General features: G+C 36.9%; 3 protein-coding genes across 3 annotated transcripts; 2 read left to right on the top strand and 1 right to left on the bottom strand.

The window, feature by feature from the left end:
- Positions 1–604: 604 nt before the first annotated feature.
- Positions 605–2,980, top strand: LOC110617115 (acetolactate synthase 3, chloroplastic). Its single transcript, XM_021759725.2, has one exon. The coding sequence runs from the start codon at positions 662–664 to the stop codon at positions 2,636–2,638; it is 1,977 nt and encodes a 658-aa protein (XP_021615417.1). The 5' UTR covers positions 605–661; the 3' UTR covers positions 2,639–2,980.
- Positions 2,981–4,898: 1,918 nt separating this feature from the next.
- On the bottom strand, positions 4,899–7,258 carry LOC110617061. Its single transcript, XM_021759653.2, has 3 exons — positions 6,257–7,258; positions 6,084–6,176; positions 4,899–5,982 (listed from the first exon to the last, which is right to left on the bottom strand). The coding sequence occupies exons 1-3, from the start codon at positions 6,302–6,304 to the stop codon at positions 5,053–5,055; spliced, it is 1,071 nt and encodes a 356-aa protein (XP_021615345.1). The 5' UTR covers positions 6,305–7,258; the 3' UTR covers positions 4,899–5,052.
- Positions 7,259–10,683: 3,425 nt separating this feature from the next.
- LOC110616837 (glucuronoxylan 4-O-methyltransferase 1) lies at positions 10,684–12,238 on the top strand. The gene has a single exon (XM_021759334.2). It carries the CDS (start codon positions 10,880–10,882, stop codon positions 11,843–11,845), a length of 966 nt encoding a protein of 321 aa, XP_021615026.1. The 5' UTR covers positions 10,684–10,879; the 3' UTR covers positions 11,846–12,238.
- The last annotated feature ends 2,798 nt before the right edge of the window (positions 12,239–15,036 follow it).

Here is a 15,036-nt window from a genome sequence, read left to right as displayed (position 1 = left end):
TTCGATAAAGCTCGACTCGTCTAAACTCGTTTGCTAAACGAGCCAAGCTTGAGCTTCTTAATACTCAGCTCGAGTTTGATATGAGTAAAACTCAAATTCGGCTCGAGTTTGAAAAAATTTTAACGAACCAAGTTTGAGCTCTTCAAAACTCGGCTCGACTCGGTTCGTTTACACTCCTATTCAGAATAAAACATAAGGAAAAGGGGTCGACTCTAGGATTGATATACATATAGCTTATTCTCTAATTTATGTTTATTATTTTTAAGTGGACTTTAAATATTATAGGCATAATATTTTTTTTCTAAAAATACTATAGGTAATGATAAATGAAAAGAAAGTCTTGAACATAAGGTAATGTAGATAAGCACTGATATAATAATTTAAATATTCATGTAACTTATTTGTTTTATTACATATTTAAATAAATTTACACACATTATTAGTCCAAAAAAAATAATAAAACAAAAAAACATGTTAAATACTTGCTCACCACACATTCCTCATTAATTTACACTCCTAACCCTAAAAAAGAAATAACATAGCGAGATAGGGGGGACAGATAAGTAATTTCGTGATGGTCTTTCAAATTTAAGAATTCTGAGCCACGCGTTCCATTCAGCCTTCTGCAACAAACACTGTGCTCGTTCTTGCATCCTCAACCATGGCGGCGGCGTCTACCTCTGCGGCTACCACTATCCCTAAACCCTCTTCTCACATTTCTTCCTCCTCCAGATCTTCAATCTTCATTTCCAGATTCACCCTCCCATTGTCTCTCAACCCCCAAAAGGCCATTCCTCACCGCTCTCTCCACATATCAAACTCTGTCTCTAAACCTACAACCCCTGCCCCCTCATCCTCCACCACCTTAACCATTCCTCAAGCGTCTCCTCCCAGGTTTTCTCCTGATGAAGCTCGAAAAGGCGCCGACATCCTCGTTGAAGCGCTGGAACGCCAAGGGGTCACTGATGTATTTGCTTATCCAGGCGGCGCATCCATGGAGATCCATCAAGCCCTGACTCGCTCACCTATAATTCGCAATGTCCTCCCGCGCCATGAGCAAGGTGGGGTCTTTGCGGCTGAGGGATATGCTCGCGCTTCTGGCAAGCCTGGCGTCTGTATCGCAACCTCGGGACCCGGCGCTACAAATCTCGTAAGTGGCTTGGCAGACGCTCTCCTTGACAGCGTCCCCATTGTGGCTATCACCGGCCAAGTTCCTCGCCGCATGATTGGCACCGACGCATTCCAAGAAACTCCCATTGTTGAGGTAACTCGGTCAATAACTAAGCACAATTACCTGGTCCTTGATGTTGATGATATTCCTAGAATTGTAAGTGAAGCTTTCTTTTTGGCCACCTCGGGACGTCCTGGCCCAGTTCTGATTGATGTACCAAAAGATATACAACAACAATTAGCTGTTCCAAATTGGAATACACCTATTAAATTGCCTGGTTACATGTCGAGGTTGCCTAAAGTGCCCAACGAATCACATTTGGAGCAGATTGTGAGGCTAATTTTTGAGTCAAAGAAACCGGTTTTATACGTGGGAGGTGGGTGTTTAAATTCAAGTGAGGAGTTGAGAAAGTTTGTCGAGTTAACTGGGATCCCAGTGGCTAGTACTTTGATGGGGCTCGGAGCATTCCCAGTTGGCCACGAATTGTCATTACAAATGCTTGGAATGCATGGAACTGTTTATGCTAACTACTCGGTGGATAAGAGTGATTTGTTGCTTGCGTTTGGGGTGAGGTTTGATGACAGGGTGACAGGCAAGCTTGAGGCCTTTGCAAGCAGAGCTAAGATTGTTCACATTGATATTGATTCCGCTGAGATTGGGAAAAATAAGCAGCCCCATGTGTCTGTTTGTGCAGATGTGAAGTTTGCCTTGCAAGGGATGAACAAGATTTTGGAGAGCAGATGTGCTAAGAGTAAGCTAGATTTTAAGGCTTGGAGGGAGGAGTTGAATGAGCAGAAAAGTAAATATCCATTGAAATACAAGACATTTGGAGATGCAATTCCTCCTCAGTACGCCATACAAGTTCTCGATGAATTAACAGATGGGAATGCCATTATAAGTACTGGCGTTGGACAACATCAGATGTGGGCTGCTCAATTTTACAAGTACAAGAGACCACGGCAATGGTTGACGTCAGGGGGATTAGGGGCTATGGGTTTTGGATTGCCTGCCGCCATTGGGGCTGCTGTTGCTAATCCTGGTGCAGTTGTTGTAGATATTGATGGTGATGGAAGTTTTATCATGAATGTCCAGGAGTTGGCAACAATTCGTGTGGAGAATCTGCCAATTAAAATAATGCTTTTGAATAATCAGCATTTGGGAATGGTGGTACAATGGGAGGACCGATTCTACAAGGCTAATAGAGCTCATACTTATTTGGGGGATCCATCAAAGGAGTCTGAGATTTTCCCCAATATGTTGAAGTTTGCAGAAGCTTGTGGAATACCTGCTGCTCGCGTGACAAGAAAAGAGGGTCTTAGAATGGCGATTCAGAAAATGCTAGATACTCCAGGGCCATACTTGTTGGATGTGATTGTGCCCCATCAAGAACATGTGCTGCCCATGATCCCAAGTGGGGGAGCTTTTAAGGATGTGATAACTGAGGGTGATGGAAGAACGAAGTATTGATCTTCCCCAGCAGCAAATATGTTAAGGCTTATGTATGTTATGTGGAATGCCATGCTTAAAACTAAGGTTTGGGCGGCTTTTTTAGTTTACTACTAGTTAGTTAGTTAATGTTATGGATGGTCTTTGTTTGGTTGACAATCGTGCATTTGCTTTGTTCTGGTCAGTTTTGCTGAATTGATCAAGTAGTTTGTTTTTGTACTTATGCGCCTTTATAATATTCTAATTGCTTTTTTAGGGATAAAGTGTAATCAAAAGATGGAAGTATTTCTGGCTGTTGATTTCCTAATCGAGTCATGCCATGAGATCCAGAAATGATTGCAATAATACCAATTTATGCTGCAATTTGGTGTGGACATGCTTTTGAGTTTGCTGTTGACGTGGTATCTTATTGGGTTGAATCATCTTCTAGTGGATGTTAACTTCTCTTGAAGATCACCATTGAAAACTTGTTTTCCTTGACACCCTTAATCATCAAATGGATCTATTTTCTATCGATCTATGGCTCTTCTTTTTGACACAAGGGATTAATTCATCCCTCGCTGATTGGATCTTTCAACATCATGTTCAACTTTAACTGCAGGAAGAAGTTCAGGGTGTTGAAGGATGCCGCTCAATCTGAAGCTGTACGAGGCTAAAGGGATAACACAAAAAGCCCAAAAGACCTTATCATCACTATCTGTTTGAATGTGTCGAAAGTCTTATTCTTACATAAATCGGTCTATATGGGTTTATAATGTAAGTTTATGATTTTTATATAAATTTTAAAATGGATTTACGAGATTATAATTTATCATAATAAAAAATATTTAAGGCTGAAAAATACTTGTAATAAAAAACTAAAATAAATGTGTTTTCGTAATTTTTTTTCCATTTGGAGATGTGAAAGAAAAAAAAAACTACATAACTACCATCTTTTTTTTTTATATTCCATATAAAATAAAATTATATTTTTTTTGTTTTTTATTTTCAGCTCTTTCTGAATTGAAAAAAAATAAAGTTTTTTTAGTTCAATCGTTTTTTGTTTCCTTATATTCAAATAAATATAAAGAACATATTATAAAACAATGTAGTGGCTTATCGGCTTAGCTTATCCTTAGGTTCTGCTCAGTCTTCTTCGGGTGCTAGCTTTCGCTGGACTTCAATATGGAAGCTTGTGGATCACTTTTTCAATATGGAAGCTTGTGGTTCCAGTAAAAGTGATCAATTTTCTTTGGAGAGTAGCATTAGGTATTCTCCCTACACGTGAGAAGCTCCATGTTCGCATCACTTCTATCTCTTCACAGTGTTTATCTTGTACATCGGATGAAACGGTGCTTCACTTATTTAGGGATTGTGATCGGGCATGACAGGTATGGACTGCTATTAATTTGGATTTCCATCCCGAGACATAATTTCCATCAGTGGTGGATAGATCTTGTGGCGGATAGAAATGGAGATGAGTTGGGTTATATTTGCTTGTGTCTGTTACTGCTTATGGGACACCCGAAATCGATTCCTGTTTACGAACATGGTTTGGTCTTGGTCATTCTGTTGTTGCTCGTAGCCGGATGATGTTTGATTCTTTCCAGCAAGTTCACCGCTTAGTTTCATTTGATGGCCCAGCTTCTTGTCTATCATTAGTCACACGTTGGAGTGCTCCTTCTCCTCCCTTTATCAAATTGAATGTGGATGCGGGAATGATTGGTACTAACTTGGTGGGTCGCAGCTTGATGAATTGATTGATTGAACTCAACTAAGATTCCTGCAATTCTCTAATAAACCAGACATGCTTTTTAGCATGTTAAGCTCATGCTTATCCCATAAATAGTCTAACGTCCTCACTCGCAATATATAGGACATCATTACTCGATTTGCGTATACGACATTCAATTTTTCATTTTTGAAAAAAAAAAACTCAAAAGGAATAAGAAAGAAAAATAGCAAAAACTTTTAATTGCATTTGATTGCTTTAAAAGCCATTTAAAAAAATTTAACTAAACAATAGTCCCCACCTCCCCCGCCCTGTAACCATGGTCCTCAATAGGAGGCTCTCAAGAACTGGTATGTCTTTTAACCTTTATTTTTCACCAAGGTCTCAAGAACTGAAAAGGTCCGTTATTTTCTGAAAACCACATCAAGCATTGCTTTCAAAAATGACAGAAAAAAAAAATTAAGCAAAAAAATGAAATTTCAATGCAACACTGGTAGATTTGTGCCTGAGATGCTGGATGCTGGTGTTGAAAATCAGAAAACTGCAGTAATCTAATTACAGAAATTACAAGATGGAAAGAAATATTATTCTGTGTAAGGTTATAATTAACCAAATTCAATTACTGGGTTTTATAGTTCCAAGGTCCAGAAATGTGTAGCTGTTGCTAAACCAATCTACACATTCAATATTCACATACACAACCTATCAACTCTTACTCCATGCACTAAGACAAAGCTGTTGAAGTATCAAAAGATTTTTTCCTAACAAGGAGGCAAGTGATGTTTGAAGGATTAGCTTGTGAATTGTCAGGACTGCACAGCACAAAATCAGGCCTGTGGAGTGCAAGATTCATACTATCCTTCCCCATGACCAACGCAGTTGCATCTAGCAGAACATGCCATGAGTTTCTATGTGCTTCAGACACCCAATGCATTGAGTAACGAGTCCCATTCACATCAGCTGGATAAGAGAATAATCCCTTTGGGCTGTGCTTGCATTTCCTCCTGAAATACTGGCTGAGCTGTGATCCTTTGATCCTCAAATCCAGCCAAGTCTCTGGTGCCAATATCACTTTTGATTCCTTGTAAGTGGCAAATTCCCTTGCGTAATCCATTTCTTCTGCAATGATGGACATATAGAAGTTTCCTCTGAAAAAGGGATAGCTCTCACCTACTAACATCATTGCGTCCTTGTAGTTTGGAGTGAAGAGCACAAGATACTCATCATCAGGTAATCCACAGTGCTTTAAAACTTTGTTTTGAGCTTGGATTTCAGGTATTGAGATGAAGCTCCCTGGAAATGAGGATTTCTTGGTGAGGATATCAAGAAGCCTTGATGGCTCCAACTGGGTTCTGTCCAAATCTGGGAGATTGCCTCCGTTTGATGGTGAGGAGGCCTCTCTGAAACTACTCCTGGGCGATTTTCTCTTGTCATCAGTTGCAGTTTCTGAAGCCTCTTCATTGATACAAAGAGTAGAGAGATCTATCTTTTCTCCAACAACAAGACCAGCATATTGGGGATACTTTGCCAACACATACTGTTCAACATATTGCATTTCTGATGGAGTTATCGGACCTGACCATCTGAGGTCAAGACCTCGGATTGTTGATATGGCTTCTGCTACAATATGCGCAGGAATCACGGTATGTGCTTTCTGTTTAGTCCCCAATTTAGTAAAAAAGATCAGAACTTTAATCAGATTCTTACATATTCACATAGAAAACATTGTAGAGAATGTCCGCAGAGAAATTTTACCTTCACAACCATACTGCTTGGTCTGCCACTATCTGTCGGAGGCTTGGCTATAGATGCAAAAAGGGATTTTTTGTGTTGACCTTCCATCACGGCCTAGAATTTTTTTAGCAGTTCAATTAGATTCTCTAAGAATTGTTAAGCAGTCAACATTTTATCGAGCTAAAGTAGCTTACCTTTGATCCTGCACGTGAGACATTCTCTTCTTTGGTGTTGGTCCCCATGGAATTTATTGTCTAAAATTATGTTATTCTTGCAGACCTGTCTTGCTGTTCTATATCAAGAAATTTTAAGAAACGAATAAATAGATAGAAGAGATGATGGGAGGGGGGGCAAAAGCCAAGGTTGTGAAAATCTCTGATAACAGACTGAACATGTAGATGAGAATTCAAGAAACAAAAAGTTGACTTCTAGAAATGGCGAGAGATGGGAAATTTGGTGGAAGAAAATGAAGCAGGTGTGAAGGGAAGACCCGGCCAAACTGAACAAAACATTTCTTGTTGCAGAGTTGGATCTGAAGGTGTGGTGCTAATTATTAATGAAATTAAAAAACAAGTCACTATGAAGAAAAGCACACTGACAATGACAATAGCAATCCTCTAAAACTTGAAACCATGAAACCATGGTTTTGATTTGTTATTCTAACCATGGTTAAGAGGACCTTATGCAGGATTGGCTGATGTAATCTGATTAATGGGTGGCTTGAGAATCAGGAATAAACCTTGATTATACCAACGTTTGGCTTACGTCCTGACTTCTATCAATCTGAGTCATGAATCATTTTTTTAACTTTTTGGGTTGGTTGGTTTTGGGGGAGGGGGGGTTTGAATTCTTAAGTGAAAGCGACCATTTAAGGACCTGCTTAACAAGGTAGACTTAATATTCTAGAGGGGACTTGGCTAGTTGGCTTTGAGTCAAGCCAGTTGGAATCTTTGCTTGACGAAGAAGAGAAGCTTGCTTCCTTAGCAATTTCAAGGAAGGTGCATTTCTAGTGGAGGCAATTATATTAGACCATGGAAAATTTCAGAGGCAAGATGAAGTACTCTTGCTCTTAGTCCTTAAGGCCATTTAGACTCTATCGCAGAAGAAAAGTAGACGCATTAAGTTATGCCTTTGAAGATGCCTTGAGGACAAGACCTTACATAGAGACAAATTCACAAGAAAAAACTTATTTTAATGTTCAACTTGACATTAATTTAGTGTATGTCTCTTCTCATTACATGATTGAATGAAGGTATGGAAAAAGTTCGAGTATCCAAGCTAGCAAATGTTGAATAGTGTTAGATTGTAATTTTCAAAGGTTCCTTGACATTTGAATTCGTAAGCAAATCAATTGAATCAAGTTAAATAATCCCAGAAATTACAATGGTTAGTTGTTTTTAGCATAATTTCATCTATAATATGTTTAAAAGAAATATTATTTGTCAACAGCTGGTTATTAGTTAACCAAATTCAGAACCTCCTGGTTTGCAGACATTCATATCTGCTACTGAAGCAATCTAAGCGTACTTGAAGGAGCTGCTGCTACTCAGTACTGAATGATCCTCAAATCCAACCAAGTCTCCGGTGCCGCGACAACTTTTGTTTCCTTGTGGCTCGCAAACTAATTACTTTTCTTGACTATTGGCAGTCTCTTTACATGTGTTTGAAGAAAGGATCATTCTCCGCAACTAATATCATTGCAGACTTGTACTTCTGCTTAAAGAGGACATGATACTTATAATCAGGTAATCCACAGTGCGTCAAAATTTTGTTTTGAGCTTGGATTTCAGGTATTAAGATGAAACTCCCTGGAAACGAGGTTCAAGCAACCTTGATGGCTTTAACTGGGTGTTATCCAAATCAGGAATATTGTTTCCAGAGAAGATCGTAGAGATCTCTCCAAAACTATCCTAGCCAACTTTAGCATGTCAGGTGATGCAGCCCCTGAGCTATCTTGTTGAATGCAAAGAGTAGAGAAATCTATCTTTCCTCCAACAACAGTTCTAACGTATTGACGGTACTTGACTGAGATATACTGCTCCACATTGCATTTCTCTTCTTGTGGTCAGAGTCTATCAAGACCTTGACAATTTACATGTTCAAGGAATTAAAAAGATCTTGCTGCAGAAAAGGATATGAATATCTGGTTTTAATTAAAGAAGTTAAGAAAAGTTGACAATGACTACAGCAATGTTCTATACCTTTTGAGTTTGTTATCATCCCCATGCTTTAGATGATATTCTGCACAGTTGAGGGTGTTGGATAAACCTTGATTATACCAATAATTTGGCTTACATCCTGACTTTTTCAATCTGACTCAAGAATAGATGTGAAAGGAGGTCAAATTCTTAGATGAAACTATCAAGGAGCAACAAACTCTCAAGAAAAATCTATATTCATTGGGATGAAACATCAGCCTATTGTGTTTAAAATTTTAAATTGAAAGCATTCGCTCAATACTTATTTATTGGTGTGGATTTCTATAGCAGCAGAACAAACTGAGAACAGATTTTCTTTTGCTTTTGGGGCTTATAGAAGCATCGAAAAATTATGCCTCATAAGAGATTCCTTATAGCAGGATTTTATATAGAGACAAAGTTACGGGCAAAAATAACTTATTACAATGTGCAGTTGACATTCTTTCTCATTACATGATTAAATGAAACTAATGGAAAGGAAAGAGAAAAGTTATTGCATTGAGCCCAGTCTTCCATTGCAGTTGAACCTAACTTCTCTGTTGCATTATTCCAACCAACAAACGTCAGTTGTATCTCTCAGTTTATTGAAGGAAAGCTATTATCATAACTAGAAAAATCATCTCCATTGTTTCCTTAATATGGATGCTGTACTTTAAAGTAGTCTTCAAGCTATTTTTCCCCCTCATCGAGCACTCAATATGCGATTTTATCTAGAGGTGAGCATTCGGTCGATTCGATTTAAAATCAATTAAAATTTTAATATTCATAAAATTTAAACTAATTTTCATAAGAAATCAAATGGAACTGAACTAGCCTAATTCAGTTCAATTCAATTCGGTTTGATCAATTTAAAATTTTAATAATTTTTTTTTTACACTTTATTTTTAATATTTTAAAATTTAATTAAAATATTTTAACTTTAATATAATTTAATCTTTATATTTATTATCATTGAATCGATTCGATTTTATTTTTTTAAACTTTTTCTAATTAAAATCAAACTGAATTAAAATAATTAAAATTTTTAAATTAAAAAATAAATTAAATCAAAATAAATAAAAAAATAAATCAAAATTTTAAATTAATTCAGTTGTATTAATTTTTTCATTTTGAATCTCACTTTTAATCTTAATTTTACCTGCGACTAAACAGATTAAATAACACAAACACGCTCTCTCTCATTCAATTGGGTTTCCTTTCCTGCTTTTGCTCGGTCATTCGTAAGCATAAGTTTGATAATATTGAAAATAAATAAATGAAATTTTTTTACGAAAAGGGCTTTCAGACCCAGTAGGTATTTTCTCACCCACCCAATTTGAAGAATAGAAAAAGTAGATTAGGATTTTTATTTCGAGGGAAAAGATCTTTTTTTTTTTTTTAATGAAATATTACTATTAGACATTAACATCATTAAGCAATACACTGAAAAGGTAGAATGGAGCTGAAACTCTCATTCCACCAAACCAGATACAGAAACAGTTGCCCTTGCCATGAAATGAGAAGCATGATTCACTCATCTTTTTACAAAAGTGCAATAGCACCCTGCAAGCTCATTTATTAGAGGCTTTACATTCACAGTTAATAAACAAGTAAACAAAATTTATAGCAACAGGCAGATAGTTGTTTTTTTTTTTTCTTTTCGAGGTAACAGGGCAACCACAATTTCATCAAATAGAAGTAAAGTATATGAGTGGAAATTTTATGTTAGGAAAGGAAAGTTGCTTCTAGAAATTGCACTTAAATCTTCACATGCGCAATGAGCTTCAGAAGGTCACAATTCACAAGATGTCCTCATCTATTGAAAAGCTTAGGCAAGCATAACAATCAATTAGTAGAGGCACAGATATTTTCATGGCACCTATATCACCCCCTTAGGGCAAGGAGGGGCTAGGATATCACTTCCAACTTCCAAGTCTCTTTCTAAGGAGCCCTGAAAAGGTACATTTGTCCGCAACTGGGGGAGGTGGTTAACTTCTACCTTCTAGATAATTTATATTATATCTTCAGGACGACATGATAAATCCCACAGGACTCTAGTTGAGGCTTAGAGGATATAACGTTTGCTGTTTTTCCTACTTCCTACGGCAACGACTCACCAATTAGGCTTTAAGGCTTTAATTTTATAATCAATTAGACATAAATGTCTACCAGCCAACAGAATTAGGAATGACTAATGGGTTTGTGGAAATTGATTGAAAGCAACCCTGCAACTATACACTAGCCTCCTTCAGCCTCACTCATACGCACCAAACGAGCCCAAAAAGGGCAAAATGACAACTGTGAACACGAATCAATTTCCTACAAGTTTCATGACCCAAGTCACCATCCTAAAAATAAAGAAAAAAACGAACCAACTCTTTCATTATTCGTTTCACAACTGATAGATATGGAAAGCATTGATTTGTAAAATGTTAACCGCAACAATTAGGTGACTAACTGATAGCTCCATGAAAGAAAATACTTGAAACAAAAGCAAAAGCCCATTCCTTCTTCCTCAATCAAGACAAAAATGAGAATCGTCATAATTACACAGTGTGTCATAGAAAACCCCACCAATGCCTTGTGAGGAAGAGATGCAATCTTCACAGTGCACTGAAAGGAATAGGCAAGGGGCAAAAAATGCCCCCAGAAGTACCTTATTACCGTTCTTTTGCAGCTCCACCAGTTAAGTTTTCAGATCCAAGCTCACCCGAAGCATATACCATCCTGCCAATTGGCCGCAAATATATCAGAGGAAAGAAAACTATGAAAATTCCTGGAAGAAGAGTCATACCTCTGCTTGTTTTCATTTTATCAACCATCTCCATCCTTAGACTTCTTAGACTAGCAAACAATTCATCTTCTGCTCCTCCACTACCAGCGTTTCCTCCAACTCTCCAGCACACATGTAATTCTGCATCTCCAGAATGCACCAACATTCCATCACATGTGCCTGGCAGTCAAACCACTAAATTTACAACCCCTGCCAATTCAACCACTCTCATGAAAAAAGAATTTAAACTTCTATCTGATCTCATTAGAAGTAAAGCCCCCTGCAACCTCCTTATTTTTGGGCTGGAGCCCCAGTATCTTAAACTGTCCTCAATCAACTCAGAGGGCATCACTGTCCTTCTAGAGGACAATCCTGACAGGATAAGTGCAACCAGAGCAAAATCCAACAATACTCGAATCTACCAGGTTGACTACCATCTACCTGCAAAGAAAGCTTTCAAACTGCTCAAGCATGCAAGGAAAAGTCCAGCTTGTGCACCCAGCTCAGGAAGGCTTCAAAATTCAACATGCAAACTTGCTTTAACAAATTTACCACAAGAAGTATATAAGCAGAAATGGGATGTAGTGGTGGTGGACGGACCAAGTGGACACTCACCAGAGGCCCCAGGCAGGATGTCTACAATTTACACAGCTAGTATAATAGCAAGAGCTGGAAACACAACAGATGTAGTAGTACATGATGTGGACCGGACAATTGAGAAGTGGTTTTCCTGGGAGTTCCTGTGTGATGAGAACTTGATTTCATCAAAGGGAAAGCTCTGGAATTTTAGGGTCACCGGTAAGTCAAATTCTACGAGGTTTTGCACAGACTGATGCTTTCATTTCTGAGGTGTCTCATAAAGAATCAAGTCCCATCATTTCATGAACATTCTTTGATGTGCCCAAGTGCATCATGAAAGCCATGTGTTCAGATGCCAACAATTTTTTTTGCATAACAGCCAAGATAATGGCAGTCAAGGGACAAGATCCACACAAAATCAAATCACTGCCATGTATTAGAGAAAATTTTCAAGAACAAAAAAAAGTATATATCTTCATATAATCATGTAAATCCTTATAGAAAAATAATTTCAGCCATGAACTATATGCCGGTCCATAGCTTTTAGTGAGTAGATTTACGTGTAGGTGATAGCACTGGGAATTGCACATTTTACAGGTTTGTCAAACGAAAGAACCATTTAAATAAAATAGCAGTTTCTTGTATTGTACGATTCATTGCCCCAATTTTTTTTATCTAAAAATGAATCATCTGTTCAAGTAAATTATATAAAAAAATCTATGTTTAGTATTCGCATGGTATCATACTTAGACTCCATTTGGAACTATGTTGAGTGGTCAAAAAAATTACTAGAGAAAAAACACCAATTAGAATGCTGTTGAAAAAAGTTGTTTAATTGTTTTGGAGTTCTTATGAGTAAAATATATCAAACTTAACTTAAAATGAATTCTTAATATCCCCTAACATGTTTAAGGTAATTCTCAACAACGGCACAATAAAATTGTCAAACCCTCACATAGCTAGTGTGTGTGTACTGTGTAGCATGTCTCATGGCTACTATAACATCTGAGTACCGAAGCATATTGCCACGAATTTCACATAGTGAGTGTGATAATTGCTCATATATTCCTAGCTTCAGTAAATTGCAACTTTAACAAAATCAATCATCTCTTTTCTGTAACATGAGATATGGGATGGTTTCATCTCAGCACACTGAACAAGTATCAAGTATCAACAGCCAACAAATCCAGCACTGTCATGATTACAACACATACACAACAGCTTACTTACCATTTCTAGACTGAAGTTCACCGATATCCCTTTTCACCTTCAACTGGAATATCCAATTCAAATGATCTCAAATGGAGATAAATATGCATACCAACCTCTGACCACATCTGTCACCTGCAGCATCATTCATCTGCATGATGATCACCATACATCCTTGACTACCATTCACTTACATCCCTTCTCTGTGTTGGAGAGAAAACATAAAAATGCATAAGGCTGAGAAAATTCATTTATATAAACCCAATGTGAAACAGTTCTACAAATTAATACTGTTGAAACCAATCCCAAATAAAACCTTGTCATCAAAGAAGCAAAAGATTTTCATTGGCACTCCACCTCAAATTAGTGATTCTTATCATTGCAGAGGTGTATTACTGTTCCCTCCATGTCCAGGAAGGAGCTATATTTTAGGAGAAGACTACATGTTTTGCAACTCCATTGCTGTAAAATGTGCAGTTGAGAGTTTCCACCCAATCATCTAAGGTCCAAAAGAAACCGATCTAGGGGAATTGGCACCAAATTTATACCAGACAATACAGAAGTACTCCACATGAAAATTTAATCAATTCTTGAGAACTCAATCCACTACTGTTGGGCATATTAGACATCAATTCATTTTTAATATGGGCTTATATAAATAATTAAGTTTCTTTATATATCAAAATGATTAACCAATCCAACCACAAATATTTTGCCATTTCATTTTATATTTTCTCAATGTGGGACAAAGATTCCCAACACTCCCATCTCAAGTGCAATTACATTGTTATCACTTGATAATTAGTTGGTAATAACCCAAACTGGACCCAATTATTTGCCATTTCATTTTATATTTTCTCAAAGTGGGACAAAGATTCGCAGCACTCTCATCTCAAGTGCAATTACATTGTTGTCACGTGACAATTAGTTGGTAATAACCCAAAATGGACCCAATTATACAGCCTTATAGGCAGTTGAAACCACAACCTCAACCAGGCTACGATATAAAAGTGTTGAGCACATTAGACACTAGTTCATTTTTTTCATTTTTATAAAGGCTTTATATAAGTGACTAAGTTGTTTTACCTTCAAAATAACTTGGCCACTTTAATGTTGCAACCAACCACTTATCTTTTGCTATTTCATTTAATATGTTCCCAATGTGGGACAAAGATTCTCAAGACTTTCAGAACTCAATGAGAAGCAATTATAAGTTGCTGTAGCAGGTTATAATAGGCCCACTATCTACATATTCAGAAAATCATGTAATTGGAAAATAAAAGAATACAATATAGTTGGTAAAATGAAACAGGTATGCATTTTCAATAATCTTATATTAACAACTTTTGCTTTTCAAAGGAAGAAAACAAAGCAATAAAGATGAAGCATAATTGGGACTACTGTCATCAACTTCATTGATAGTAACATGCATTTATACATGAAATTTTAACAAAAAATGCTTTTAAAAGTGCAGCCATAACTAATTTATTTTCTAGGATCTTTTTTTTTTTTACCTATTTTTTGTGTTTCTGCAACTAAGGCATTATCAACAACAACTCTAGCATGAGAAAGGAAAATATCGCATGCCACACAACATACTGCAGAATTTGGTGCTTTCACTGTAAGACTCTATTTTAACAGCACCTCAGAATGACTTTCAACCTCGGGTAATTTTTCTTGAGTATAACCTCACAAAAAAATACTAAACATAAAGCAAGCAAATAAGTTCATTGAACAAATAGGATATCAAACAAACAATTAACCATACCTGTTAAATCATTTGGATTCCATCCATCCGCAGGAATAGAAGAGACGAAATCATGTACAAATGGTCCAACATTCGAAGCTGCAGAAAGTGCTGAATGGGATCTCTGACGATTATTTAATGGCATAACTCCACTAGAAAGATCCGATTTTAGTAGGGTAAAAAAATATAGCCTTTTGTAGGTATTTGTATTTTTCTGGTTGAGTTCATTTTGGATATTATTTGAAGGTCTAATTTGAAGCACATTAGATCCATTATTGGACGATATATCTTCATTCTCCAGTTATTGGTGCTTCCTTTCCGCTACAATTACCAAAATAAACACTAGTCAATAAACCATTTTGTATCTTATTCCTTTATGTAATTGTATCATTTTCTATATTTCTCTCATCATGGAAACAGAAATGTTACACAAGTATCAAAAACATTTTCTTTTCTCTTCAGAGTGCTTCAACGACCAAACCATCCTAT

This window comes from Manihot esculenta, chromosome 6 (genome assembly GCF_001659605.2).
Source record: "Manihot esculenta cultivar AM560-2 chromosome 6, M.esculenta_v8, whole genome shotgun sequence".
NCBI classification, from domain to species: Eukaryota; Viridiplantae; Streptophyta; class Magnoliopsida; order Malpighiales; family Euphorbiaceae; genus Manihot; species Manihot esculenta.
The sequence above is the reverse complement of the archived record's forward strand: the minus strand, read 5'-3'. Positions and strand labels throughout refer to the sequence as shown.